This window comes from Hyposmocoma kahamanoa, unplaced genomic scaffold (genome assembly GCF_003589595.1).
Source record: "Hyposmocoma kahamanoa isolate Upper Pololo Valley unplaced genomic scaffold, ASM358959v1 62, whole genome shotgun sequence".
Classification (NCBI taxonomy): Eukaryota; Metazoa; Arthropoda; class Insecta; order Lepidoptera; family Cosmopterigidae; genus Hyposmocoma; species Hyposmocoma kahamanoa.
Window position 1 is genome coordinate 5,771,028 of NW_020653850.1, and position 25,801 is coordinate 5,796,828.

A 25,801-nucleotide genomic window follows, 5' to 3' on the forward strand; every position below is an offset into this window, starting at 1 on the left:
TAGATGGAGAGAGTTTATCGCACGCTTCGTGACGAAAAATCGTACGCGAATATCGTAAGCAATAATCGCCATAAGATTATCATTAATGTTTACATTCAGGCAAGAACTAAAATCTCGCCTACGATTATGTCATACGAGATTCGCAAGCAACTTACTCGCCTCCTCGACTGTTTACACAGATAAATATGTAGTAAGGAGATTCTTGCTTACGAATTTTCGACTTGTCTAAACACTATCTCGTATAACATTTTTTCAAGTTTATACGATTATCGTACAAATCGGTTCGAACCGTTTTGAGTGCGAGAATTGCCATTCGAGTATGCGGTATTGACTATGGACATATCAAAATGACGCAAAAATCATTCAGATTTGGCACTGCATAGAAATATACATTTTTTTTATTTTATTTTTTCAAATTTCATAACATTTCTTAATCCAATATATTTTTCGTTCTCGTTTCGTTAATTCTTGTCTTAGAAAAGCAGTGATAATCAAAACACCCTCGCGCACTGCACTTGTGGTAGAAACGGCTGGAACAGAAACTAGAAATACGATTTTTGTTTTCGAGTTCTGTTTACACGGAGACGTTCAATATTCAAAGGCGAGGCGATTATCGCTCACGTGGACGGTCGATAATCGCGAACGTTTAGACGAGGAAAGTTTTTTATATCCTTTCGATAATCGTTCGTTCGAGACGAGAAACTCTCTCCATCTAAATGAGCCTTTACTTTTGACGTTATCTTTTTTAAACAACCTGTATATGACAATTAAAACTTAAGTACTTGCTACTAGTAGTAACATGTATTTAATAAATACCTATTATTCCAATATAGCTTATTTTCATATTATGTTCAAGGATTCTCAATATTTTTATGAACCCTACCATAGTGAGTCAATGATTGTTGATTTCACAGTTTGCATTGACATTAGATTAGATCATAAACCAACTTTATTATGGTCGTGAAGAATTTAATATAGCTATTATTTACTATTTTATTTACCTATCGAAGTAACAATAATATTTTTGTTTAAATATATTTGTTACCTTGGATTGAATACATGTATGCTGCATGGCCATGTCTATTATAAGTTCATAGCCGATGTTTATGCAAGGTCTTTAAACGATAGTATTATGGTAAACAAATGTAAACTTTGAAATTATTATTGTAAATAACAGACAGAAATGATACATCGTGTATATTTAATAGTAACTATAATTATCGCGGCGAAGACTAGATGGCGCCACCAATGGCACAATTCAGGGATTGTAAAACAGGTATATCACAGAACAACTGTGTTTTGTGTGTGTTTTTAAAGGTGAGTACATACATACCGTATAGACACCCGCAGCGGCAAATACACTGAAACATCCTATCGCAGATAAATTGACGTGTCAGCTACCCTAATCAATGTTTGAAAATTCTTTCGTCAGATGGCGTTGGTGGTCACTTGCATGTGAACGCCGCGTATATTCTGCCTGGTGTGTTTGCTTGATATCCAAACGTCACGTATTAGCGGACCAAAACACAAATTGCATACTATTTTCTATGTTGGAAAACAGACTTTATAACCCGTGCAAATAAATTGGCTCGAATGTCACATAGGTCACCTTCAATTTACATACATGTTTAATTTGGTCATTTGAGTTGTGTTTATATATAACACGAATGTTGATGTTTACCAGGTTAAATAATTTAATGTTATTTGTTAGTTACGGCCTCACCTGCTGCATATCTATGATGTGATGAAAGCATGAAGTGTATGTGGTAATTAAATACGTTCGCACTCGAGTTACGTCGATGTAGGGTGTGGTGCAAGTGGGCTAGAAACTTATCCACAAACCGAATACATATATGTTAGGTATCTAGGTACTGCGAAATGCAGAATGTCATATTTTTATTGGTTTTCTCAGCACTTAGCGTATCAAAGTTTGTACAAAAATAGCAATTTTATGCTATATGATTTGCGTATACGACTGAATAATACATTGAAAAGTTTTCTGTTCAATTTATTTTTCTCGCTATCAAGGATTAAGTATCGCTTTAAAGTAGAATAAATAGAAAAACGACATTATAAGACTTTGTCTTCGTGAATGTTTCATATGCCTGTTTCTGGTGCCAAGCAGTAATCTCATTACTGTGTTCCGTCTTTGAAGGGTAAGGGTGCTGGTGAAATTACAGTCACATAGGATTTGTTAACTTATGTCTCAGGTCTCAGAGTGACGGGCGCAGTGGCAGTGCTTCTCCGATCTTTGCGAGTTCTGAATCTGGGTGGTGGTGGTGGTGGTTGGCGACTACTTGTTCGTCCCAGCCCTTGGTATCAATAATAAAAAAAGGGTAAGCATCTAAACGTTATATTAATCAACAAACTATATCTACAGGAAATGAAACTATTTTTCCGGATTTAAATCGCGTATATTTGTTTTTTCAAACAAACCGACGTTTTGGGCCCTTTCCAGGTCCCATGTCAGTGCCATGCAGTCAACCGTGACCATGGGACCTGGAAAGGGCCCGAAACGTCGGCTTGTTTGAAAAAACAAATATACGCGATTTAAATCCGGAAAAATAGTTTCATTTCCTATGTGTAACAATCGCAATAGGTGCAGTCGTCAGCTTATATTTGCATTTGTTTAACACTACGGTGGGGCAGGAGATCAATTTAAAGGACTTTAAAGGTCTAATGTGTCAAAATTCTTTGTTCAAAATTATTGTACCTCAAGTCATGTGCATAGCGTTAAAATTTGCGAGTTAAAAACATGTCAGGTTGTACAGCGTAAACCTGTAGCTGAGTATACAATGACGTCGTTGACATTTGTACACTTAGTTTAAAACATAATCATTGTTTTAAAGATGTAACCTCAAATGACTACAGAAATGTTTACACAGCTTGTGTTATAGAGAAATTTTAGTGCAGCTGACTAGGTTTAGTGCGCTGGTGTAGGATCCAATTTGCGTTTAATTAAAAACCTGAAACTCCAGGTAAATATCGTAACTAGGCCATATACATCCCATGTAAGTCTCTCTTATCAAAAAAGAAACAAAACTTTTCCCATATTCTTTGCCCCCATGTTGCACATATTTGATGACCATATTTAGTGAGCGCTGGAGGGGGTCCCGGGTTGGCTGATTCCTATTAGGACCATTTTCGGAAATAAATTTGATTATTTCAATTTTGTTGAAAAACTTGGATTCAGTTGAAAAGCGTGTCAAGAGGCGCTTATAGGTGACTCGGATGTAGCAGAGGCGAAGCTGCAGTGCCACCGCAAAGTTGCCTGTTTATCGATATTCTACAGGATATATCACGAAAGGAATGGCATAATTTAATTCCTCCTTCCACTTTCCATAATCGGGGGACTCGACGTAGGTCGGGGTTCCACCACTATGTTGTGGATATTCCCTGGATTCACACGAAGCGTTTCGCTTTCACATTCATATGGCGAGCGGCTAGGGAGTGGAATTCCCTGGCTGCGGACGTATTCCCCGAACGCTATAACTTGGACCTTTTCAAGGCGAGAGTGTGTAGGCATTATATAAGTGTGTATGCTAATCGTTACTTTTCATCAGATGAGATGATGTTCAAGTGCGCACTTATTTCTGTTTAGATTTCTGTTGGTTCAGGATATTCTTTATAGTGCCCCGGTGTGAATTCCGGTAGCTGTGGTACTCTTCAGTACGGGGAGTTTCCTAATTGGAGACCTGGCAATTAATGTGGTAATCTATTACATTATTAATATTATATCTGCTATTTCATATTGGCAAATGATATATAATAATCCTAACTATATTACGATTGAAAACGCCAACAATATTTTATATATTTGTAGTACCTACAATAAGCGCAGTGTCGCACAACATCGTCTGTTTTATTGTCCCTATTTATGTCTACACAAAAATATTTATTGTTTTCTGGCTAAATGAAACCATTTTTATGATGTTTTTATTTATTTTTACGTTTGTCCGCAAGTAAACGAATAAAGCCTTCATACAGATTTTTAAAAATCTTTATTTATTTAGGAACTTATAAACAACGTTACGTATGTGTCAATTCTATCGTAACTTAAACTATAGATTACCTACATGTCTGGACGGCACTATTGAAGCCGTCGATTCAACAAATCACACCCCTCATGGAAAAATGGCATAAGTGAAGTAACTTTCTCCATTATAGACATCACAGAAAAATATAACCCACATTCTCTCCAATTCTTGTAACTCTATCGACAAATATTGTCTAATAATACTAATATTGCCATTCTTCTATTAGGGGTGCGAAATAGTAACTAAGTAAGTCTTTTTGCGCGTTTTGCGACGTTGCTTGCCCAGTACCTATACAATTTTAAATACCTACGGATGTTCGTTTGATCTGCAGGTCACTCATCCGCTCTCTGTTGTTCAAACCGGACACATTCCAGTAACAAGTGATAACTCGCAATTTCAGGAATGGTTTTTTTTTCATTAAGATAGCAAAACTGTTTAATGGAACGAGTCCGCGTCTTATCCTTAGCGCGATGACAACTCATTTCCTTCCATAGTCGCATTCTTCAAACCAAGGTTGTTGACACTGAATTGTGTGATATCAGACACCTCTTTCTCTTAATCTGATATCGAAATACTTATTCCACATTTGAGCACATTTCAATTTGTATACATATTAACAAAAATGATCTACTTACGCATTATTAAACTGGTCCTTCAATGGCGAGCCTTGCTGCACGGCAATCGCATACGGTTTTCTCGAGAATTCATCCCCAACCATTTGCAAATCACAGCTGGTCAACACTTGATATCTCACATCTGTGGCATCACCCAACCACGCAAAGCCTTCACTGGTGGTCTTGGAGTCCCGAACGCGTTCAACAGCCTCTTCTATCGAGTTTGGAAGTCCGGCTTCTTTCATCGCTTGCCACATTTTGCTGTATTTGTCGCTCACTGGGTAATCCCATACTGCGAGTTTTGCTCGTTCCACATCACTTAGGCTGTCGTTTAAACTCATTTCTTTCCATATTCTGAAATTATGTAAATAATAGGTATAATGGTAGCAATAACTATACATACGTACGGTACATTATTATGTAGACTCAATCAAGGCTTGGCACCATAAAGCCCAGCGCCCATTGGCGGAACAGCGTGGCAAGGGATCCTTCGGCATTCCGTGCAAGCGCATCGCACACAGACGGCATTTATGCCACGGCATCCTTCGGCCGAAGCATACAGTCGCGACATCGTCTAGCCTCTCTTTAGATAAGTCGTAACGTTGCAAACTGACTTCTTACCAGCTTTAATTAAAAATGGTAGTCTTAATGACGAAGGAGAACAAATGAATAACCTTCGGGAGCCTGCTGAAGCAACCTGAAGGGCGCAGAGGTGTTCCGGAGGCAGCCTCTTCAATTACCTACGCTTACTGCAACTTTGTTTTTGTAGCTACGACGCGACGTCTACAACGTTTGAGGTATACCTATTACTAATCGTAACCATAAAAATGCCCTACTGTGCCGTCCCATTAGTGGGTGGCGGGTCTAAAGGCATACATAATTGAGGATATACACTGATTGCTATACGGTTACCCAAGCAAAATTAGTACAACCGTATTAGTAAAATTTTGAATTGGAGCTTAGGTAGTAACGACTCTCAACACCAGGCCATATTAAGTAATCTGTGACCAGACGCACGACTTGGTCGTCCTGTCAATTGGTACCATAAAAAAATCTAAGTATCTAACTTAAATTATTAATAAAATACGGTGACATACTTAATTTGCACTTACTCATAAAATTTGACTTCAATGTTAGCCATTCGTTCGAAGTAAGTCATGGCAGCAGACCCGTTGAGCGGCGCGTACTGAATTTTGTATTGCTTGGACAGATCGTCCAAGGACTCAATGGGGGTGTCCAAACGGGAGACTGTGAGGAACGCCGCTAAGTTCGCTGTGTACGAGGCTATTATGATGAAACTGGAATAATACCACAATTCGTAAATACATCATCATCTACCCATTAGGGAGTTACCACACCTATCGACAAGAAATCGCATTAAGCCGACCAGAAAAAGTTTTATGTCCTTGTAAGAAGCGAAAAAAGTTTTAGTAGCAGTAGAGCTCCTTGTGAAAGAATTCATCCAGGGAAATACTGCCACCTTGCCTATTTCTGCCGCCGGCACACACTAATGCTGACATTACTGTGTAAGGGTGCTGGTAAAATTACAGGCACATGAGACTTGTCAACTTATATCTCAGGGTGATGGGCGCAGAGGCAGTGCCGTTCAGATCTTTGCAATTTAAAGCTCTGAGTGGCACTGCAACTGTTAAGGACAGGCGTGTAGCCTACCATCAGGTGCACGACTTGTTCGCCCCGTCATTTGATATTATAAAAAAATATATACCTAACAAAATTCAATAAATAATAACGCAAGTACTCATAGCGCCGCGCTAGGGAAATCTCATCGCAGGTGCTATGCCACACACATAGACAACCACAAATTACACCCAAAGTCACGAGATAAATAAATGTAGGCAAAACAAGTATTTCTCCTGAGCCGGGAATCGAACCCTAAACTTCTGCATAGCAGTCCAGCATAGTAATTAATTGCCTCCGTGGTAGGGTCACGGAGGCAATTAATTCCTTATTTAACCTTGACTTTAGCACAGAGTTCTGCAATATTTGACAGTTTATCCCTTGTGTGGCAGGCCTTACCTACCGTACTTTACACAATTGAACCGAAAATGATACATCGTAGCTCAAAACAACGTGAGTAATTGTCAAAAAATTTAAATCATTCTAGTAGCATTTTAAAAATAACGGCCTAACTATTTCTCGACTGAAAGAGTTGATTGACTCTGTAATGTCCCACCTACAGATATGAAAATACGTATATCTATAGCCCCACCCAACACAAGGTTTTTTCCGTCAGACGTAACTTCACAGCAGGGTTGTTGCTGCTGCAGGGTTTGCTGATGCGGATGCTGATTTTTTACCATACCATCAGCGGTTGCTGATTTTACGTATTTTAAAAATAGGCGTAAATCCTTATTGAATCTACCTACGTGAAAAAGCTTTCTACTTTATTTTAATATTTTAATAAAATATTATTTCAATGACTCTGTGACATTTATTAACAAAAGAATAAATTTGCATGAAAACAATCAATCTGCCTACCTTAATCGTTCTGGAATTTTATCAAAGTTATGTTTTGAAAACAACAGCTGAGCTTTTTCAGTTGACAGCCTGTTTCTGGAAGATTTGTAAATTATTCCAGCGTGCCTTTTAGGTCATGTTACGACTCAAACATCTGAATGCGGATGTGGATGCGGATGCGGATGCTGATATTCGCAACAACCCTACCTCACAGTGTGAAGTTGTAATAATAAACATTGAAAATATCTTAGTGTAATTAACTCGAAAAGTTATTTATCTATAATGGACATTGGTCTTAATATCTACATAGAAATTCATTGTTTTATGCCTACTCATTAGAAATCTGCCGGGAATGGCAATCCTAAGACTGAAATGGTGTGTGTATTACTTTTGAATATAGTATAGCAGGCTGTAGCAGAATATCGCTACATGGCGTTGTGAAACACTCAACAAACCTTTTACTTTCATCACTCTCGTCAGCATCTAAGCTATGTGTAATATAGTTTATATTTCGCACCCTTGGCATAATAAAGCCACATGTGATTATACATCAAAAGTGTTTTCATCACATGAAAGTCGTAAAATAATACAAACGACACGAAACTAATTGCAACGCTATTTAAGCATAAAACGTTTTCGATATCGTTCACGGAATCTTAACCTCTTTCCTGCAAAGTTGTAATTGTGCAGATGTGGCCTTATTACACCAAAGATGTGACATGTAAAATATTTATTATTTTGTCGTTTTAAAAAATATATAATTTATAAGACGCTGTTACAAATTCACATCGATCGTCCTAATTTTGTCAACGTGCCATTCCAACTAAGTTCAATTTTACGGAGTATACAATACATATAGGCAGAGTTCTGTCTGGTCTCTTTGTAAATTTTGTATAAGCACCTAACTAAGGTAATTTTGGAACTAACCCAAATATCTCTGACGTTGAAAGTTTAATGTTGAAGACGCCCTTGGTACTTCGTTAAAAAAACGTACCTACTTCAAATACATTTCATAGTTTCCCCTCTCCGGTTGGCCATGGAACCATCCTCCTCATTTTAGAAATGACGTCATATCATAGCGCTATTCATACCTGGTTTCTTTTATTTATACGTAAATTTTAATGAATAATATTCAAGGACAATAACATATGCCAGGCGAATTCGGGGAAAAATCTTCAATAACATAATATAGGTTAGGTATTTAGGTAGGACAAACAAACACACCTACAGTACTATATTTTTTCTAAAGTCCAAGCTACAGAGCCATTCCAGTTTTACGAGAACACACGAATTATAATTTGTTATTGAGAAACTCATATTATTCTAGTTTTTACGTCACTGCAAATACTAACTTTATATGTGGACTTTTAAGATAAACTTTTAATTGATTATGATTATGGTTCACGTTTTAAGCAACACCAGCAGATAATTCAAATATAGAATGCCACCACGTATCCGTATCTAACTGAATATGAACGTTATCCATGAAGACAAAATGTAAATTCTTAAATTTACTACCGACCTGACATAAGCGAGAAAATTGTCCTTGGTCTTAAATATAAAATGAACATGAAATAATATCAAAAAATCTCGAACTGATTTTATTATACAATATAAAGACAAACATGGTAAAATTTTTCGTCTTTCGGGACAGGCGTATAATTGGCCATACTGCCAAATTTTAGGTGGTAATTTTTCTTCAATAATTCTTGATACAAAGACCGAACACTAAGAAATTTTCCTTCGATCCAGCTGGATTAGAACCAACACCTTTCAGCAATCCGTCATTTTTAACGACCTTTTAACGTAGCGCCATCTGTATTAAATCTATTTCTTCAATACTTTAATTTTCTGACATCTTTTCGCGGGGAATCGTTAACGATGACCACTTTGATACTCCAAGACAAACGATAAAAAAACAATTTTTGTGCTTGTTTCTGGCACTGGCTGTTTGCGTGTCATTGCAAAACGGGGAAATTTATTTGCAGAAAACAATGGAAAGGAAAAAAAAATGGGAGAAAGGCTCAGAGAAGTTTGAGGTAAAATAATAGAAATATATAAACACAAAAAATAGGCATATTTATAATGTGATGCAATTTCAAAAAAAAAACAAAGTTTAAGATACAGTAAATTGAATAAAAAGAAAAAAAACGCTACCTACGTACCAGCATCAAACAAAGCAGAAAGACTTTAAATCTCGATAAAAAGACTTTAATGTTAATTTGATGACCACGAGAAATGGCTGCAATTACAATTAATTAGACTATTGTACATAATGGACTTACCCAAACAGCCACCAAGTAGCTGCCACCAATCTCCCGGACAGGTTTTTGGGCGCTTCCCCTCCTCCCTGTGGGGTGAGTGACGTCATACAAAACCACAGACACTCCTTTAACGTAAATTCTCGTTTCTCCTCGTCCTCTTTGTATTTTTCCCGGTTGTTTTGGTAGCTGTAGGGACTCCATTTATCGAATACCCACATTAGGAAGCTGGAAAAACGAAGGTATTGTGTAATAGTCTATTGTGTACTTTGAAATCAGGGAGTAAGTGCCAAAGAACCCATGTACAGTAAAGAGCACTTACAAGTTTGACGCTTTGGAGCGTTCTTAAAGTAATCGGCATAGTGTTGAATTTAAATCTTAAATGTCGAATTTTACGTGCACTTAGCCCTGCACTACCACAAAGAGATGTGAGTTTCTCAGTACTTTATACACATATATACTTTATCTCACAATGTTTACGTCATTTGTACTTAAGCAAAATGCTTTACTTACAAAAAAAATTTTGTCTTTTCGTCATAATTTTTTTCGTCGCCGAGTGTACCTGTCCGGTAGGAGTATGTTATATTATACCTAACGTACAGACAGCCACGTACTAAATACTACAATCTCTTTTTGAGTTACAAAGAACGCTATGTAAGTGGACCACTATTCCTAAATGAATAGAATAGAATAGAATCATTTATTACATATTACCAATGTTTTTATTACTATTAAAAATACAATATCAAGGGTTATTATGATCGTCACTAACGCAAACAATAATAATGAATATAAAATAAAGTAGTATAACTACTGCTTGTCTAATGGACGGATATTCAATGAAATGTTTACCCCATAGTAGGTGACTCTACTTGACTGATTCCAGCACGTATGTACCTTGCCATTTACGTCACATAGTAACGTCATTGTTTTGTTTTTGGAAGGAAATAATAGGCGCCAAAATAATACAGCTGAATTTGGTTAGAATGGTAGTGTTTATACCGCCTTTCAAGAAAAGGCCGTGGGTTTGAATGCGGCTCGCGCTGTTGAGTTTCTCGAAATTTATGTGCGAAATTTAAGGTGGTATTGGGTAGTTGCCTCTTTTTCGTTTAAAAAAGATTTTATATATTTGTAGTAAGTATGGTGTTACACCGAATTTCGTATTCGCCGTTTCTGCCCACGATTTTCGGCAGACTCATGGCTTAAGGATCAGGGCTATGCATTATTAATTTTGAAAGTGGATTGGAGTAACGTAAAAAACTAACTGTGCAATCTTTGAGAAAAAGAATCGCATTAGCTGTATTCTATTGAGCCTTTTGCCTAAGGTCGTCGTACAAACTACTTGCACACGTGCAATATTGCTAAATAGTTTCATTCAAGCGCCTTCTAGGAAGTTCAACGACTCGCGTGTTTATCAGTAACGGATGTTATTGTTGAAATAAAAAGGTTTACGTCATCCCGTAATTCCCCTTAACATAGACACGCCTAATATTTAAATACAGCAATACCATTTACGAAAAATAAAAGACTTGAAAAAATAAAGTCAGCAAAACCACCAACTAGAATCGCAAAAGCATCGAGCATTTTTTTCAACTGGTAATACAAATATTAAAAGTCGATATAAATAAATAAATAACGCAAACACTCAACATAGCCCCGCATGGTGCCATGACCACACACATAGACAACCACAAATTACACCCAAACTCACGAAATAAATAAATGTATGCCATACAAATATTTCTCCCGGCCCTGAATCGAATCTGGGACCTCTGCGTGGCAGCCCACCATGGTAACTGTTCGGCCACGGAGGCAGTTACTGTAGCACCCTATTACCGGGTCCAAAATTAACCTTGTTGCATTTAACTGCTATATGTATATGGACTAACTAAAAATCATAATTTATCGTCGAAAGCCATAAATTGCTTAACCATAGGCAATTCTTCTTGTCGTGTCGATGGCGTACACTAAAGTGCTTGCCATCGTGGTGAAAGGATTTGCCAATCGGTGTAAGGTGCTCACCGATTATTACCAGGGTGCACCAAACGTACAGGAAAGGAATGGTACGTCATGTTAGGAGGCTCCTTTCGTGCACCCCAAAGTACTAACAACAAAGTAGAGTTACTTATAGGCGAAATTTCTGAAAATAAATTCTGCTTCTTTTGTCAAATAGCCATGGTACAGTTAAGAAGAACACATCAAGTTTGACGCTTTCGACGTAAAGATAAATTTAAATCTTCAGAGTCTATCAGTGGCGAGGCGTCCACATAACTCGATTTCCACCGGCTTGCCTACAATTTTTCACGTATTATCAAATATTATTACATTTTGTGCTAAATTTTATTTGTAGAATAAGTTAACCAGTGAAATGAAATGTAGCAGTATCTTGTGTGCTAATAAGTTGTGTTTATGTAAGCGCCACTTTTTCTTAAGGTAGGTTTTTTCTGTTTTGCTCGGGCTTTACTAAAACCATTTTTCACCCCTCGCCTCTGGAAACTATACAATCTCAAATGGCTTTGGTTCTTTCCGCATAACAGTGAAAGTGTTGAATTAGAACTTTGGAAAAAATATATAGTAAAATTGCAGTTGTCCACTGATTATTATACAGCGTGAAAATACGATTTCTAAAAATTTTCACGACACACACAAACTTGCCTCGAAATTGTACAAGAAAACCGCTGTATTAAATACTTTATACATACATATACGAATGATTTTTTTTTATATCAACTGAACTAAATGGAACACGTATACTATATGATATACATTTTTAAAATGGCCTCAATTTCGTTGGAAAAAAAATAAATTCTGAAATAAAGCCAGTGTCTCTGTCGCTCAACGCTTGAGGGCCTGAGTTTGACGTCCACTGTACCTTGTACGACCTTTTGACTCAATCTATTGTTATTATTACATGTTATTACGTATAATATTCATAAAACGCCACGTGTAACACACGCCACGCAGGATAGCAGGTTCATTTGACCTCATTCCAAAATCAGATAAGAAATAATAGAAGCAGGTGCTCACCATCGATCGATGATTGATAAATGTCAGGTTTACCCGCCATTTGCTCGATTAGTGCCTAATGTAATTGTGGATAGGGTAAAGAGACCGTTAGTGGTGCACGGATAAATGGATCAGATGATTAATGTATTCCCTGCATGCGTATTCCGTAAGGTCACCTGTGTTAAAGCGGCTAAAGAAATTTCAGTTTGAAAATTAATTTACACAATACGCAATTGCGTATGTCGCTTGTATTTAAGCTTTTAATAATTTTGTGTTCTGTTACATTGCTATTATTATTTTATTTCTTTTCCTGTAACTGTTTAATAAACCACTTTTGTAAAATTATTTTATTTACATTTCTGTTTTGTTATTTCGTATTAAAATTGGAGAAAGTAATTTTACATTAAATTATTACTAATTCTGTCTGGCTGTGTACACTCTTTTTGGAATGTAGTCTAGACTATTAATATATCAAACTGTATCTGTTACCACGTGACGATTACTTTCTGTTTGTGTAACTTTAAAATAAAATAAAAATAATAATCTCAGTACAGAGTACTAAAAAACCGACTTCAAAAGTCATTCACTCCTAGTTTGTCACTCTTAGAGGTGGAATATTTTCTTCCAATTTAAATGGGACTATTACTGAGGTACCCTCTTTCCAAAAAAAAAAAAAAATTATCAAAATCGGTTCATAAGGAGTTACCCGGAGATATTAGGCCGGAGTTATCGCGTAACATACATACAAAACAAAAAAACATACGTTATATTGAAAACCTCCTCCTTTTTTTGAAGTCGGTTAAAAAGAGTAATGAGGTTCTAGGTGACACTTCTACTACTTTACGCTATCGTCAGGGAACAAAAAAGTTACGAGAATGGGCACCCGCCCCTCCCTAGTTTTAGTACCGCCACACGCCCCGCACATTGACGGTCACATTGACTGAACGACAATAAGACTGTCGGCGAGCGTTTTCTGAGACTCATTCAGTTCCCTTCATTTATTTAGTGCAGTGTAATATATAATACAGATTTATTATATCAATATAATGAGACGCCGTAACTTCGTGAGCTAGTAGAAAAGGGTTCTCAAAATTCAACATACCCAATTATGAACTAGTAGGTAATGATAAACTTATGACACGTAATTTCAAATACCTTGGTTACCATTTAAAAGTACCTGTCCAAAATACAAAATTTCAAGTGCTTTTAATATATTTTTTTAATAAATATTCAAAATTATTCTAGCTAGTGAATTAATGAAAAAGATAATATATATCGATATAAATACCTAATGAACATTTGTATTTATTAGGATTCTATTAATAGAATTATAGATAACTGATTCGCGTTAGAATTTTCGCTATGTTGCCGCTCTGACCACGTACAATTGATGGTTAACCCTGCCACTTCACGCACACATTTGCGCGTGTGTAGATAGCGCCTTGCTGAATGTAGTAGTAGGTAAATAACTTTCGAGCGTTGTATGGAGTGTGCTATTGTCAACTACTACATATAGGGTGCCCTTGATAATACTCATTAATGTAGTTATAGTGACGAACGGTGCACGGTACCCGATAAGGGAAGTTTCTTTTATAATTTTGGTTTTCCAATATTGTTACCCGCTGAAGTGGTTTACCGCACTTGCGTCCTAAATAAATGTATAAAAAAATATATTACATTCACCACTCACAGCATATCCTGAATTTTCTATTGACTATGAAAGTATTACCATTTATCTAAGTGATAATAGTATGCTCAACAAAAAAGAAGATCAATCCTATTTCACAGGCTACGGTCGCGGTATAAACTTCTGCGCATAATTCGTGTTGTTTTTTCATGAAAATAAACTTTTAAATAATAACGTCATCGAGAGCCTTATCTACTTATAGCTGTTTAAAATCAAAGCGCTTCGCATGGATCTGAAATGTACTCTAGTACCCACATTCAGAATCCAAAAACCTACAACATCCACTTCTCTATCGCAAACCTAAACTTACTTATCAATACGGTTATTATTTTACTTACGTTACAGTTACCGTTGCTGTATAATACAATTCATACCAATTAAGCTAAGTAGATTTTGTTCCATTACATTTTAGTTTTGTACAACTACAATCCATTAAATCACATTTTTTTACTGCAATCAAGTCTAAGCTAATCTAAGAGATTGAAGAGATGAATCTTTTTGCGACTAGAATCTACTTCTAAATGACGACTTACTACCTAGCTAGTCAAATTTCAAATACCCCTATAAGGCTCTCTCTCTCCGTATTGCTTGTACTTTTGAATATGCGGTAACTTATAGATCTTGAATTGAAAACCTAAAGATTTTCAACAAAGCTGTTTAAATCGATACGCTAAGAAAAATCACAAAGCCTGAATGCTGTACTGCTGGAAGTACATACACATAACAAAGACATAGAGAAAATAAATCTGAACAGATTGGAAAGATTGATCCATTTCCGAATTTCAAGAATGTGCACGTAGATCAAGAGTGTGGAAACGTCAAAGTGTGAATAAAATGCCTTATCATTTTATTTGTTAGTCAATGCTTAGCATAAATGAATGCATACCTTGTAAAGAAGTAAGCGCCCAAAATCGAAGCCCATACATCATTCTCTAATACTGTAAGAAACTTGAACAGTGACGTCGGAGGCCGAGGCAATTTCATTAAAATCGTTATTCCCACTAGATCGTAATACGGCACAGTAAAATCCACTACGTTCTCCCTCTCTGCCATAACAGACAGTGAAGTTAGACCTATATCGGCTCTCTTTTCTATTAACTCTTTGATAATGCCGTTCCAGTTTCCGTTTTCATCCATAACCCCGAAGTTTCCGTCAGGCGAGAGGGTGATTTCGTAGTCGAACTTGACAATTTGTCGAATTTCTTCTATCAGGTCAATGCAGTAGCCCTTAAAACCTTTTGGTGCTTCATCGTCTCGTATTATGAATGGTTCTTGCTATGAGAAAAAATATGAATTATTTCCGGCTTTACCATTCACCTTATATACCTTGAATGGGAAACCTAATAGACCACCTTTTAAATGGCGTGATGATCTCGATGAACAAAAAGACTTTTACCCAGTAGTGGAACAACATAGCCCGAATATTTAAAAAAAAAGCAATTGACTTTTCAAGTGTATCTGTCACACTATTAAACTATCGTCGAGGTATATTATTTTAATGTAAATTATTCACTAAGTATAATGAAGATCTTATTTCTATTTCCTGAAGTGAAATAAATCATTTCAACCAAATCAAAGTACAGGTAATACATTAATAACTTTAACGAACGATTAAGTAATTTTATAAGATCCAAATAAAACATACAACATTGTGGAAATCTTCCGCACATAAAGACATTCCGATATCATGAAAACAAAATGTCACAAAGTTAAGAATAACATTGTTTACACAGTTGTGAGTGATAAGAGAGCTAGCTGAAATTTATCGTGTTACCTTACCGACACGTTCCACAATAGTGGAGTTCATTTACCTGATATATATCATGCTTGTACATAAGGAAAAATATAATTTGGCACGGCGTATCATAAATAAAAATTATAACAATGAATTTTAACATAACTAGCACGAACTTAGTGTGTCTGAAAGTTGAGTAATTTGATTGAATTTCTGAATACTAATTAGGTACGCGACTATTTATAACATATACAGTTATATATACCATTTTTACACATTTCTAGATCACGACGCCAACCTTCTATTAACAACTGTTTCTGACCTAGATTCCCTGCTCACTCCATTTATTAATTAGACCGCATTGCGTGTAACGTAATCATGTCATAACAAGTTAATGAAACCTACCTCTACAGTCACAACTCTGTAGACAAGTTGCGCTGAATAATCGCTCATATTATCCGGATCCGTCAGTTGTAGTGGATTCGATAATCCTGCCTTCCAAGATCCCAAAGATTTACTTCCAATAGAGGCTCCATCTTTGATAGTTACTGCGGATATATCTGTACTGAATTCCATATAACTTCGTCCATTCATCGGATCATCTTCAGGAATGTAAAACGGCGCATATGTTGGAGTTTCTTTTACCTGAAAAAAGTGTCTGCCTCGTACATCCAGTATATTTAAGATATCCCTTATTATTATCACTGAACCCTAGCTTTTGGGTGTTGACAGGAAACGAAGAAAATTCATATTTTTGGATAGAAAAATGCATATATGTTCAATTTTATGGTTTTTAAACATTATAAATGTCAAAACACCTCTTGGAAGGCAGACTTGAGGTCCAAGGTCCGGTTGGGTGTATTCTTGCCGTCGTAGTCGTCACATGTAATATATTTCATGTCGTTTGGCCACTTGCCAGAGTCCAGCAGAGATCTGGAAATTCGTAAAATTAAACTCTCATGGAATATACCCGCTATAATTAGATATTTCAAAACACGTAGTGCACCGGTACGATAGCACCGGAATAGTATAAAATAAGGCCACATTTAGATTAGTAGAGCTGTCTGTATTCATTCTGGGAAACAGAATACGGTTCAAGGCAACTGGCAAACCAAATGAATGTTAATTTAGACTTAGTTCTTACTTGACAGCTAAAAATGTCCTCAAAGACAAATCAAAGTAAAATGCAGAAATGATTTCTGGCTCCCCGTTCATACTGTAGGTCGTTTTAATTTTTCCCAATCGGTCTCGGCTCTTCGCATCCGGTGTTGGTCGCATGTAGACTATAGTAGCATCTTTGCAACCGCAGCTTATATCTCCTTTGTCTAACGAAAGAGCAAACCAAGCTGTTTTTCTTCCAAAATATTGATTTTCATCTGCCGCATCCAACACGTTCTTTATTGTTCTCAAACTGCCGATTATAAAGAAGGTCACGATGTCCAGCTCCCTAAGACTTCTAAGTTGAGTCTTGATATCATCTTTACTGAAGCTTTTGACTGGCGTTATCACATGCCTGGTGGGTATGTTTTGTAGGAGGGATTTGTACTTATGATCCATCACTGAAACACAATAACTGACATTGATAAAGTTGTTCCTACCATAAACTAAATCTTATGTAGATCAATGCATATTTAAGCTTCATAGTGGTAGCCCACCGGCGCCATTTGCCTGTCTGTCGGTTTTCAACAGAATATATTTGTGAGCGTGCCCGTGAACTCTATTAGCTCATCTCGCCTTACGGAGGGATATCATCCTTGCTTGGTTTAGACTCTCTTCTGGCATACTAAGGTATATTCGTCATCTTTTTGTTATGCACGCAGCGCAGGATAGCAAACCCTGTGTACGACTGTGTTTCCTAGCATATACAACCCGAGTAAAGGTGCGACTGTAACGTATCTCCTATCTTTGCTCCAGGGCTAGGTACAGGTTAAGAGCAAGTCCAAAAAAATTACACAAATAATACTAACCAAAATACTCATCGAAAATTATAGCAGCGTTGGTGGTGTCCTGTTTAGTTACGATGGCCCTTATCGCTTCAGGCAAAATATCTGATGGAGGCATTACTTGTAGGAGGAATTTAGTTTGGTTCACGTTGAGAGTACGCCATTGCCTCAGGTCACCAGCTTGGCCAAATGAGCCAGTAACCGTAGGCAATGCCACCGCTGCAGTAAACGACTTTATTGTCTCCGAGCCCACGCCGGTCATCGTAAAGTCTAGAACGACGTGCGGTGTTTTCTTCACGGAAAGCATGTCATTATATTTTCTGCAAACTGTTAAGTATAATTTACAGAACTTATACAACTGAACTAAATATTGGTAAATAGATAGCAAATAGGTACTAAGTATAAAAACATGTTATACAAAGTGTTTTTTGTTGGAACAATTTGGGGAAATCCGAAAACATAGGAGATACAGGAAACCTGTCTTAGGAAGTATTAAGTCTTTTACTTGTAAAAACATTTTTTTTAGTAAATTTTTTTGTCAAGTGTGAGTTGTTCATAACAATTAATGAAATTGATTAATTTTTTTAGTGCTAAGATCGACTCAGTTTCGTGTAAGGATCATTTCATTGTACTGGAAGAAAAAATCGGACCAGCGGAAGTTGGTGAAATTGAATAAAATATTTTTCATACAAAATTAATCATTTTCTTCTGGAGGTGCCGTCTCCTACCGGAGGACGGCTATTATTAGGGCGATCTGTGTTTTAGACACAGCAGCACGGAACAATGATCTGGTGCTCAGGTTAAACCATGTCCGGAGATTCTTAAGCGACGAAGTTCGCCTTCTTCCAGGTGGTAGCTTTCCCTATATCTTTCCTTGCATAATTAGTCGGAGTAGATCGTATTTATCATTACGCGTTATATGACCAAAGTACTGTAGTTTACGTTTTTTGACAGTACTCAAGATCTCTTATTTCTTATTCACCATCTGCAATACTCTTTCATTGGACACTCTATCCGTCCAAAATGTTTTTAAAATTATTACAAACTACTAATAATATAAATAATAATATTAATATAATAAAATTAATACAGGCACAATTAAGAAAACTGACTATTTTTTTAATGCCGATATATATAGTTTCATGTAAGGATCATTTTATTCCAATACAATAAAATGATCCTTACGTGAAACTAAGTCGGTCAGCACTTCTGGTCAAATTTAATAAAATATTTTTGCATACGATAGATCACCACCAAAAAAATTTATCTAATTTACTAATTTTTATGGACAACTCTCACTTGACCAAAACATTACTATGCCAAAGCTGTGTTCACAAAAAAAGTACTTGATGGTTCCTAAAACAGATTTCCTGCATCTCCTTTATGATTTCGGATTTCCCTACACTGTCCCAATTAAAAAAACAGAGTGTGTGTACCACACGCAAAATATGCGCCTAGGCGTCGAGTTGCCGACAACTCGTTACACCATACCAAGACGTGTTGAGTTTTTGTCAAGTATTTTTATTATCGAATCTTTGGTATCTACTTACCATTTTCCAAAAAGCCTTTAGCGTCGGATCGGTTGCCGACCACGATCACGGGGTCCACCGCTAAGCCTATACTTGGATTTCGTCTAACATACTCCTTAGCTACTTCGAACGCCTTTTCTGCCAAGGCATTGTTCTCTTCATTTATCAATACTGAAAATAAGACCTCTTTTAAAGCAGGCCAAAAATGTCATTGTCTAGTCGTCTCAAAACTTCAATATGTGGACTTGTTATATTTTTAATGAGATATTTATTTTGAAAAAGTTTACTTACAAACATTAATATTCTGCGTTGTTTGCCCAAAAGAAACGCGACACATCGATAATAAAACCAAAATCTTGACCCACATGACGACAAAATTCTTAAAACGATCACTCGTTCATTGTCCACCATCCTTTGATAACACCCGACTGAAATAAGAGTGGGTTTGAAAGGGTGGTCACATTCTGTGTACTATCTAGTTTCCACGGCAATATCCAACCTTGATTTATGGCGCATCATCAATAATGTCCCGACACTCACCGCTTTATTAAATTGTTTGTATTTCTGTCCATAATTTAAAAGGTTCTCATACATAGAAAGAGACTTATTAACATTGTCCTTTCGTTCTCATATTTCTAAGAAACTGTTTTCGTGTGTACTTTCAATCAGAGAATATAACGTACCTTATTACAGCATTACCATAATCGAGTATTTAAAATATGACTAGCGAGGTAATACTTGACGGTTCTAGTCTGAAACTTCTAGAAAGAGTCGCTCCTTTGTTTAGAAGGTACCATTGCTAATCGAATTTTATATAATTTAAATTTTAAACGCTTTACGCAAGAATAACCACGCAAGAGTGTATGCTATCGAAATTATATCGAAAACTCTACCCATGAATCAAATTGATTAAAGTTAGTCTTAAATAAGCTGTACCTACTAGGAACGACACCGGGGATCTTCGAAATAATACCCAATACAGTCGAAAACGATATCCTAAAGTTATTTCAATAGATAAATATTGTAACCATTTGTGTTGCATGAGATGAATCGCAAAAATATGACCAATTTTTTTGGGGGAATTGGCAATTGCCACTTGACCAAAAAATGTTGTTAACCAAATTCTAAAAAAATGCCATTAGCCATTCCTCATATTTTCAAATATGTATCATTAAGATTTAAAAAATATAATCGCAATGGAAATTTTCAAATAGCGTGAATAAGGACAGGGAAGAAAAATGGCATTCTCGATAACGTCGCATCGTGGCTGAAATCCAAATCTTGACTCATGTATGAGACCTTAAATACGAAAACTGTGTATTGACATTAGTCGACTCATGAGATCATTGAATGGTTATGTATGAATCATCGTAATCTAAAACAGCCCATTCGCTACCAGCATAGCAGTCCCCCGCGCAGGCAGGAGACTGCTCATACCTAAGGTTCAACTCACACTGGCGCAAAGTCGACGCGTCGTGTCGCGTCCTGGTTTTCAAATTTCAACTACACCGCCTGACGACGCGCGACGACGCTCGCATTAGTGCGCCGGAATCACAGTGTGGTCGGCGTCAGACGCCTCACGGCGCCCATAGACGCGCGAAGCCGCGCTGGCCACACCGCAAACGAAGCTAAGCTTAGTTCACGAAGCCGGGGCATCTTTTCATACTCCGGTTCACACCGCGAACTAAGCCATCTAAACGAGCATCAACGATCCCTAGCTAAAATATGTCGCCCTGAAGGGCGGGCGGACTGAACCCCGCACGTATCCATAGTCACTACTTACTACGTATTTTTAACCGATTTCAAAAAAAGGAAGAGGTTCTCTCTCAATTCGACTGTTTTTTTATGTATATTATGCGATAATTATTTGCGGTTGTGGACCGATTTTGATAATTATTTTTTATTGGAAAGAGGGTACCTCAGTAGTGGTTCCGTTTAAATTTGAAGCGCAAATAATATTCCACCTGTAAGGGTGGCAAACTAGGGGATGAATCCGATTTCGCGCACTTTACGGTAACCGATTTCAATAAAACTTGGCAAATAGATGTAATTCCACAACTTTTGAGGTCGGTTTTTTTAGGACTCTGTTCTGAGAATTGATTAAACTCTGTACAGCTTAGCTGGCATAGTTGGTTGCGGGCAACTAGTGAGCTAAGCTAGCTTCATTCGCGGTGTGGCCTGCGCTCTTGATATTCGTACAATACTAGTCTGCAAGTGGTGCTGTGCTGCAGCTGCGTTTCTAAATATTGTATGACAATTAGTAGCGGCGCGGCTGCAGCTCGACCATAGTCACGCTGGCATAAGGCACATGGCTGAAGCGTTACTACAGCATTTCTACGAGCATCTAACTTTATGGTATGTGAGATGAAAATTGAGACGTAAACAAAAACAATAAATTGATTGGACTATTTTATTGCCAGAAACGTTTTACAAACACTAACTTCACAGTGAGGATAGTGTTAAACTGTACACGCTACTATAAATCTAAATATACTAAATGTACTTCTTGAATCAAAATTTAAATTTGAATTGTTAAGTTTAGTATAGTAATTATAATCTGAAAAAGTTAGTCAAAATCTTAAACAATTAATCCCTTATTACAGAACACAATGTGTCACAGGTTTATTGGTGAATAAAGATTCGTATCCATATGGATTTATGTTACATTCGAGGCTTGTATCTATCACATATAAAATGAGAAGCAAATAAATTAGAATCATTAAGAAAAATAAACATGTTCATAGAAATACGAAATAGCACGCAAAATTAATGTCAATATGAACTATCACCTTATTTGTCAAATTTGAACTTTAATTAAATTCCAAGTCTTAAAATTAGCGTCGCAGAGTGAACTGGTTACTTATTATGACCGTCCTCGTGCGGGGGAAGAATTCTGCGGCATGTTGACCTGCCAGTAACGTATTGAGGTCGAATAGAAACGATCGACGCACACTCCGCCCAACACACGAAGATTTGTTGGTATAGTTCACAATGCAATCCGTAACCAAAGTGTCAAAGGAATGTTTAAATGGTTAAGTAATAATGCCTATGAAATATATAAATGTGCGACATTTAACTGCTAAACTTAAATTACAACTGAATAATTATCTAAACATTTTAATTAATCTTAGTTATCTAAAATCCTTGTTTTTCGGAAGCTGTTTTATAAAACGCGTCGTTCACAGAACGGATCCTGAATTGATTTTCACTAGAAGTGAAGTACTTTGGCAGTATGTTACTGGCGAAACGAAGTATCTAATACCGCGACATAAGATTACTTTCATCAATTCAATAACCCTTCGCTACAAGTCTGTTGAGATAGACACCAATACGCAAAAACAGCATACAACACCTAAACCGAGTGATCAGTTCACTGCGATGCACTTCTCAGCCGCGACTGACGACAGTATCAACATTAATTTACACTTTACAGGTACTTCACAGGTATGTTAAATACATAATGTATTATTATAAACCTAAACTTAATGTGGTCACAAAAGAGCTCAACTCGTTTGTCGTAACCAGATTAATATACAAAATATTATTTTAACTGTTTTGGCATGAGAGTAACGTTAGGTATAAAAGGATATGTTATAGTTAGGGGAGAGTTGAGCCCTAATGAACATGGATGCATTGCAGTAAACTAAGCATATGTATCAGAAGAGGAACTTAAGCGGCGGCCTCCTCCGTTTCGGAGGGCGGAGCCTCCTCTACTACTTTCGCCTTCTTCTCTGGCGTGGTCTTCTCGGCGTCACCGTTGTCAGCTGAAACGGATTTCCTCTTCACGCCAGTCTCTTTCGTTTCTTCTGTAATGGAGAAAAATACAAACTAAAGTTGAATCTAAATAATATACACCCCACATCCGCCATTTATAAATTTGTCAGGGCAAGGTCGCGCCGACATAGTAAACTTGTCCCAACTAGCTTGGCCAGACAGCGCCCGCTTTTTACATCAAAATGAACGATGAATGATATTGGAAACGTAAGATTTTTGTCTTACAAGTTACATGATAAATAAACACAGGAGTCATTTTAGTTATTGAGAAACTAACCTTTTGAATTCCGAGAATCTCTTTGAAAATTGCTACTTGCCTTACTAGAAGGCAACTTAACAAAAACCTTGGTGATTAACTCTCTGTTGCTCTTAAAGGAAATGAAACAAAAACATATTAAACATGTTTTCCTTAAAATTCAGGTCCACATAATTGGCTCTGTCGAAGTCTACACACCTGTGGCATCTCCATTCTCTGTGGCATCATTGCTCTCTTCTGTGTCCCCATTTTCGGCGACGGTCTCCTCTGGTGCGTCATCACTGCCGTTCTCCTCCTTGCCGTTGCTCTCTGGCTCTGCGATCTTCTTTGCCGGCGACTTCTTTACTGGAGACTCCTTCTCTGTGGAGGTGACCTCCTCGGGGGCGGCATCCCTGGAAACATTTAGTGGTCTTTTAGAAGGGTAATTTTATGTAAAAATATGGTAACGTAAATAATAGTAAAAATACGGTACATAATTGTAAAATGTTAATTAACGTTGATAGCTATACCTATCGAGTGGACCGGTTAACTAAGTTTACTTGCTAACCACATATTTGCAACAACAGCTAACCAATAAACAATGTTATTTTAGTTCCCAAAGCTCGCAGCAAGCAAATGATGTTACAGTTCAGCCGAAACGGGCGGGTTAGTAACGGAACATAACAGTGTTATGAACGCTGCAGCCAAGTGAGGCGGCGTAAAAGGAAAAGTCAGACGGAACAAAAACAAGCGACTGTTGCGCAAGTGATGTGGGAAAGTTGCAACAGAGGAAACCGAACGTAAGCCGCTCAATGAATAAGTCACTCGCTCCAGTAGACACACGCTATATTACTCCTTTTAGCGTTAAAAATAACTAATGACAACACGCGGCCCTCGCGAGTACCGGCCGATAACGTAACCGCGGAGTTGCAAAACTCGAGTCTTGGTAAATTCAAAACGAGCGCGCGCCGGTGATCGGTGACGCTTCGCGCCGGCACGCCGCGCATCAGCGCCATCTTGCCCCCGAACCTCACCTCCCAAGCGCCCCGCGCCTACCGTCCGGCGTGCTTTCAACTCGCCGATTATTGTAATTCGCTAATATACAAAAAACCAAGCTTATCTACCTATGCCACAATATCCAATTAACATAAAACTACTCGCTTCGTTTACATGACGACTACAAATTACCGTCAAAAGGTCTATTATTGCGAAACAACATTTTCCCGCGTGTACTTATCGCTATCGGCGTCTCTAAATAAGCATCACTAAACTATCAACAGTTATGATAAAACTATTTCGATATGATAATATGGTGTTACTGGCTTAGTTTTAACAACGAAAATAGCGGAAAATGTAGAAAAACTACACAAAACATGAGTTCATACATCGAAATGGAAGCCATTTTGGTCACGTTTTCGAAGCCGCCAAAAATGAAATTCCATAACTTAATGTATTATTGGCTCAAAATATGCAAGTTTACTTACTTCTTTTCGACGGCTGCGTCTGCCATTATTATAACAGGAATTAGAAACTCGAGAAAAGAATTCAAAAATAAGCACGTGTTACGGACACCGTACCACAAGTTCACTGCACAAACACCGCCGGCCAAATGAAGGAGGAAGAAAGAGGAAAATATCGTGCGCGACCCCACGAGGCGTCGCGCATCGGCTATGAAGTTCGTACACATAATTCATACTCTAGTGATGACGCTACAGGCAATCACGTTTGTACGACCGAGATAGCTATATTTCACATAGAGCCGTCTACAGACAACCTTGAATTTCCACTACGAGTCAGAGTGGAACGTACTGTATCTACCTTGCTCTGTCGCCCTGTTTGAAAATACAATCGTTAAAATAAAAATAATGTTTCTTCGCGCAGGATTTAATAGGTTATTCTAGAAGAATATACCTCTATATTCTAAATAATGAAAAGTGGTTTTGGAAACAGACGGTAATAGGTTCAAGAAGTGATACTTTTCGCACTATTAAAATCTAATTTTGTATTCCGCACTCATTATTGCTATTTTTAAATTTCTACAAACCCAATTATTTTTTAAAACTTTGTGTTGCAGTTTTCTGTTTTTGGGATAACATTTTTTGTAGACTTTCTTTGTAGAAATATAAAAATACAGTAAACGTAAGAACTTGTAATGTTGGAGATGTATATAATTAAGTAAATAATGAACAACATTTCCTTACACATAACATGGCATCACCTTGGCATGCACATAAACGTAAATTCTTTGGACGAAGAGGCCCATATCACAATGTTTCTAGTATTTCTAATTTGTGGTCTCTAATGCAAGACTGCTTAGTTGTGTTGTAGCATTGTTTAGTAGGCCGTCAACGTAAAGACCTAATTAGGTATTTACGAATTAGAAATTATGACCTACGAAAATGCTGTATCTATGACTAATGTTCGCTTTTTATGTTATTTATAGACGTTCCTATTTAAATTTAATAGGTAAGAAAAATACCATGTAGGTATATCTTTCAAAAT

The 25,801-nt window shown here is 37.1% G+C and overlaps 2 protein-coding genes across 2 annotated transcripts; both read right to left on the minus strand.

Moving 5' to 3' along the window:
* Positions 1–3,275: 3,275 nt before the first annotated feature.
* On the minus strand, positions 3,276–19,445 carry LOC113229734 (ionotropic receptor 25a). Its single transcript, XM_026463416.1, has 10 exons — positions 19,312–19,445; positions 17,786–18,088; positions 16,963–17,377; positions 16,637–16,751; positions 16,224–16,463; positions 14,970–15,358; positions 9,415–9,618; positions 5,764–5,949; positions 4,673–5,005; positions 3,276–3,396 (listed from the first exon to the last, which is right to left on the minus strand). The coding sequence occupies exons 2-10, from the start codon at positions 18,066–18,068 to the stop codon at positions 3,276–3,278; spliced, it is 2,286 nt and encodes a 761-aa protein (XP_026319201.1). The 5' UTR covers positions 18,069–18,088; positions 19,312–19,445.
* A 2,524-nt stretch (positions 19,446–21,969) lies between these two features.
* Positions 21,970–24,940, minus strand: LOC113229449 (nucleolin 1-like). Its single transcript, XM_026463042.1, has 3 exons — positions 24,784–24,940; positions 23,519–23,712; positions 21,970–23,096 (listed from the first exon to the last, which is right to left on the minus strand). The coding sequence occupies exons 1-3, from the start codon at positions 24,807–24,809 to the stop codon at positions 22,960–22,962; spliced, it is 357 nt and encodes a 118-aa protein (XP_026318827.1). The 5' UTR covers positions 24,810–24,940; the 3' UTR covers positions 21,970–22,959.
* Positions 24,941–25,801: the final 861 nt, after the last annotated feature.